We start from the raw sequence: 5,905 nt of genomic DNA on the forward strand, positions 1-5,905 counted from the left end.
CGTGAACTCGTGACCGGATAAATGTCAGGAATGCAGGTGCTAACCGACACATAAGCTCATGGCCTGTACTAGGGCTAGACATGCATCATTCTTGTCTGCGCATCATTCTCTGTTGCTTTCCTTCTTGTGAGTGAACTATTTCTTTATGTTTGTCTGCTTGAGTGTTATGTCTATGCGTTATTTCCTTGTGTTCTTCTGTTTGTGTTCTGTTTTCTATTTTCCTATCTATTTTAACTACTGTTTACTACTTTATTGTATTCTAATATCTATCTGCTAATCGGAATCAAATAAATGAACGTAACTAATAACCCTGACCCTACTAAGAACTCCCCAGTTCTTACCCCTTCTCTCCCTTCCTCCCCCTCATATGGAGACGGGCGTGATCTTCTATGAGTTCGAGGACCCTTACGTCTACGAGGATCCGGTACATCACAGTTACTTCATTATGGGTTTGGAGCCTCGTATTAGACGATATGCGTTACCTAATCTAGCTTTTCAACATCCTCTGTCTAGCCCGCATTTTGACCCCGATGCTCCTTACGACTTTCCCTTATCCTGGTTACATCCTGACGCACCTGGACATCCTTTTCCTGATAATCCCGGGCACCCTATACCAGCTCAACCTTTGAATGAGGTGGTACCTGAGCCTATCATTCCTGATGAGCCTGAGTTAGCTGATGACTACGTACCTGTGATACCATCAGAGTGGGATTCTCCCCCTGAGCCGATCTCCGACTTTCCACAGCCTGATGAGCCGGCACTACCAGACGGTGGGGTAGCTCCTATACACGCAAACGGACCTGTACTCGCGAATGGTTTTGTACATAGTGACAGCAGTGTTTCTGGTGGATCTGAGGGTATAGCTGTAGCTGCGGATGATGAGGAGGAGGAGGATCTTGAGATAGAGATAGAGCAGGATGAGGAGATGGAAGAGCCTCACGGCGATTCTCCGAACGGCCACATGTAGATATAGCTTGACTGCGGAAGGGGCATTCTTTTAATGACACTCTAGTCTGACATTATCTGTTAGTTAGTCTCTCACTTGTGTTAGTACACCCGAGAGCTAGGAGCTATATAGTGGTTAGGCTAGCCTGGGTGCCAGTTTAGTGGCTTTTTGTATGGGCCAGGCCCTGGGAGTGTCATGTATATATTAGCTACGTAGGATGACGAGGATGTAAACTGACTTGATCTTGTGTAAACGCTGCATGTTTTGTTATAGTGTACATGATGTATATTATCAGTTGTGTTTCTATGTTTCTTTATGCCGCTTTTCTATTACTCTCAATGTATGCTTGTTTATTTTACCTTGTTATCCGCAACGATACGATATAAAAAAAAGTTACCCGTAAAATTGGCATCACTCTAACAAGGAACAGGCTCATATAGTAAATAATAGTTAATAATTAAGAGGGATAAGTTAGTAACACTTAGCTTCTTGTATGACCATGGCATACTGGGAGTTGGGTCGTTGCAAAAGAAATGGTGTGATAGGTGGCTGGAGAATATTACAGTTGAGAATATTACATACCTATGGCATCAATAGTCCAGTAATGCTTAGATTCACGCCCACGTTTATGTTTAGGTTCGGATGGATGCTCAGATATAGTTGGAGCAACTGATGATGGCTCAGAAGAATTTGAAGCTGCCGACTTGTCTCGGGAGGAACTTGCAACTTTTATCGACTTATCTCGGGAGGAATTTGTAGCTGCGACTTGTCTCGGGAGGAATTTGAAGCTGCCAACTTGTCTCGGGAGGAATTTGAAGCTGCTGACATGTCCCGGGAGGAATTTGCAGCTGCTGCCGACTTGTGTCGGGAGGAATTTTCCGCTGCTGCCAACTTGTCTTGGGAGAAATTTACAGCAGCTGCGGACTTGACTTGTGATGCATTTGAAGCTGCCGACTTGTCTTGGGATGAATCTGTAGCTGCTATTGACTTGTCTTGTGAAGAATTTGTAGGTGATATTGACTTGTCTTGTGAAGAATTTGTAGCTGCTGCTGCTTTAAGTAGATTCTTGTACCTCTTTTGCTTTGGCATATCTGTATAATAGATCAAATATATATATATATAAAGAATATTACATTGCATACATTGCATATTACATACATTGCATCTTATTGGTATTGATATTCAATATGTTTTAAATTAAAAAGAATATTAGATACACACTAAAAGATTTACTACTATATATATATATATATATATATATATATATATATATATATATATATATATATATATATATATATATAACTGATTTAATAGCTAAGTTTTTATGTATATGACTACATGTAACATATTTGTTAAATTAATTACATTGAAAAATACACACTTGAAAGAACAGTAGTACTAGTATTTTAAAGAACAAAATCGAGCATTCAATCCTGAAGATAGAGAGCTTTATTTTAATTTAATTACTGCTTCATATTACTGTTGTTGCTTTTAATGTTAGACAACAGTCCAAATAGCTTAACAGTTGGAAAAAAAAGGAGAAAGCTTAACAATTGAGAAAAAAAAGGAGAATACTAAATATTTGTTTTGAACTTTGCAACAAAAAAGCTTAATAATTGAACTATGCCTTGATATCTTTTTGGGTTTAGCAACTGGGTGTTATGCCCAAAAAATATAAATATAAAGTATTGACTATGGTCAAAGAAAGATAACTTACACCACTATCTAGATATACCATTTCAAAGTTGATTTATTATACTAATCAAATTTAAATCAAGTTATTAAGAAGTAGGTTTTAATCAGAGTTGTAGATCATACTTCATGACATTTCAATGGGTAATAGCTAAATAGGTAACAATAAAGCACCCCACATAACAAGAAGAGACTTGGATTTAAAGGGTACGATTTATGCTAATTGTTTCCCTTTGCAATATGAATAACTGTTACATGCCATTCAAAGATTTATTTATTCTGACAACCATCCCAGAATAAATACTCAAAGCAAACCCATTAACCAACTTATTAGTTTGTTATTATATAATGTACATAACATAGCAAGCCATCGATTAATTAAGTAAACTAAGAAGATTATTGATCACATAATTCATGTTATTAAGCACATGTTACACATTTGAAATTACCTATATCTATATATCTCACTGTTTGACATACTGCAATGTTGTTTGTTGATAGCAACAGTTTCAAAGATAGAGATTGCTATTGCCATTGCTCTAGAGTACTTTTAATTGGAAGAGAGACAAAAAATAATTAAAATAAACAAACAAAGCAATAATTATTATAATAAAAGCTGAAACCCTAAGCATGAACTACTACTGCTTTAGGGTATTGAATCCAATGTGATAGTGACTGTTCCTCACAGGTTTTATTTTAATTATAAATAAATAAATTAACCTGAATCAGAGAGTGGTGGATCTAAGTCTCAGTCTCACGGGAAAAAACTTGAGATTATTATTTATTTTTAATTAAAAAAATAGATTATGAAAACTACAATTCAAAGGAAGCTAAGTAATTGGAATTTGAAACAGAGAGAAAGAGACACAAGTTCAGAGAAAACACCGCTCAATTTTGCTGTTAGTTAAATGGCTACATATATATATATCAAAGTGAAGCTAATAAGAAATTAGGGAAACGCGGTTCTTCTCATTACTAGAAATTACAATGACATCACAAAGAACATGTGCTCTTGCTATTTGATAGTTAAGAGGTTTCATAAACCACCAATATAACTTGTAGATCTTCAACACTAGCAGTATGCCCAACAAATCGAGTACTGTAAATATTCCATGTTTATAAAATATAGCTAAATAGAGAAAAAGAAATAACTAAATATTAACAGATACAAGCCTTCCGGCTACGGGAACAAGAAGACTCCAGTCTATAGCATAGCCTTCATATTTGTGTTTATGTTTATAAAGGGGGACCTATAACAACCCTGACTTTCGAGTACATGAGATCTTTTCTGAAAGTACGGATTTCTCCGGAAGATCAGTAAATGGAACACCTCTGTTATATCATCAAGCATCTCAATCCTCATTATCATTATGTCATCCTTAAGTTAGAACCTCCTCTGAGGCAAGCTCGATAATGCAATCGCGAAGAACCTTGTTTTTGAACCCTATCGGTTGGCAGTTTTGATTCTGATTTTCGTAAATAGTCTCTGTTTGATGAACCGGACTCGATTCATGAGAGGAGAGAGATAATAGTATAATATTATCATTATATTAGTATTAGAAAATGCTTGAATGACATTATAAGGTTACCTGGTCTGTTTTTGTTAAAAACAGAAAATCGGTTTAACCGGATTTACGGTTTACTGGTGCAGCTTAGCACCAGCACTCTCTGATGAATTTAGCAATGCTAAGGCCTCATTATACATGTTCTATTCTCATAATAAATATGTTACTAGTGTCATTTATACTAGTAGCTCAGAAAATAATTTTTAGAGATATTTTTACGAGTGTTCCGATACACCTAGTTTTAGTAGTTGTACACCAGAGATATTTTAATATTATTTTAATCCAGCTCCAAGCCAACCAATCACAACTCACCTTACACCCTCAAGACCTCCAAGGCTATCTCATTTCATCATTTTGGCCGAAAATAACAAGAGAGAAAAGAGAGAAACTTTCATGAACACTTAAGCTTCAAAGCTTGATTTCTTCTGAACTAAAACTCAAATCAAAACTCCGATTTCACCAAAATGATCCTCTCTTCTTCCTCTACATAACCATGTAACTTATCAAGGATGGAAATAAGGTGAGATGGCTGTCTCCCTCCCATTTCAATTCGATTTTCAAGGAAAACCATGCAAAACATGTGTTTTCTTGATGTTCTTCCTTAGGAATCATGCTTAACTTGACTTGAGGGCCAAGAAACGTGAATTTCCAGCAAGTCTAAGGTGATATATCTCTTCCTAACATACTGAGTGAGATTTGGTCAGTTGAGAGTTTTTGGATTTAAAGTTGTTCTTGATGTGATTTAGGAGGAAAAAGTGCTTAAGGACCACCTGAAAGTTTAACCGAATTAGGAGCAGCAAAACCAGGTAGGGATTGACGTATTTAATCTTGATTGATTGTGTTTGAGTTTTGTGATTATGATATGGTTTGGCTGTGCTTGAAATTGATTGTTTGTATGAGTAATTCTTGTTGAAATTTGGTAAAAATTTGATGAAATTTGATGAAATTCAAGCTATGAATGTGTGTTCTTGTGGCTGCTGGAAAATGAAACCCTAGAACATAAATTGAGGTTCAATTTGTGTTAAAATCATGTAGAAAAGATGGGATTTTAGTGGCTGGAAATTTATTTGGAATTTTGGTAAAAATCGGTTGTTGAAAAGACTGAAAAACGGGTAAAAACAGAGAAAGAATCTGAAGAATTTACGAAAAACACGAAGAACACTTTGAGTGTGGTGAAGAACATTGAAGAACACCTTTTAGATCTTAGAAAGGGCAAGGAAGTAAATATTTTGGTGTTTGAGGGGTTATTTTGTAATTTCTTAAAGTTAAAGTGGTTAAAGTAGAAATATTAAAAGTTACGGGTGGTAAAAAGTGAATTTTTATAAGTAAAAGGTTAAAGGAAGGTAATTTTCGAAAATATATTAATAAAATAATAAATAATAATAAAATATTAAATAATAATATTTAATGAAAAATAATATTTTAATAAAAATAATAAAATAATGCGAAAAAGGCAGTTTTCTGTAAAAGTTTTAGAAAGACAACTTTAAGTGCAGAATCTCATAATTACCTTCATAAAACACTTAGGGAGTGGTAATAACATGTTAGTGAGGCAAAGATAAAAGAAAGATAAAGAGTTGAAGAAAAGATAAAAGTCGAAGAAAAAGTCTATAAAGTTTTAATGACAGAAAAACAGACAGAGACTAGTGAACGAACTAGGGCAACTTAGTTAGTACTTGAGTTGCGACTAGGGTTAGGT

General features: G+C 35.1%; 1 protein-coding gene across 1 annotated transcript; it reads left to right on the forward strand.

The window, feature by feature from the left end:
* The first annotated feature begins 367 nt into the window (after window positions 1-367).
* LOC148561386 (uncharacterized) lies at window positions 368-967 on the forward strand. Its single transcript, XM_088489322.1, has one exon. It carries the CDS (start codon window positions 368-370, stop codon window positions 965-967), a length of 600 nt encoding a protein of 199 aa, XP_088345448.1.
* The last annotated feature ends 4,938 nt before the right edge of the window (window positions 968-5,905 follow it).

This window comes from Arachis ipaensis, chromosome B6 (assembly GCF_059453495.1).
Source record: "Arachis ipaensis isolate K30076 ecotype BB chromosome B6, ASM5945349v1, whole genome shotgun sequence".
NCBI classification, from domain to species: Eukaryota; Viridiplantae; Streptophyta; class Magnoliopsida; order Fabales; family Fabaceae; genus Arachis; species Arachis ipaensis.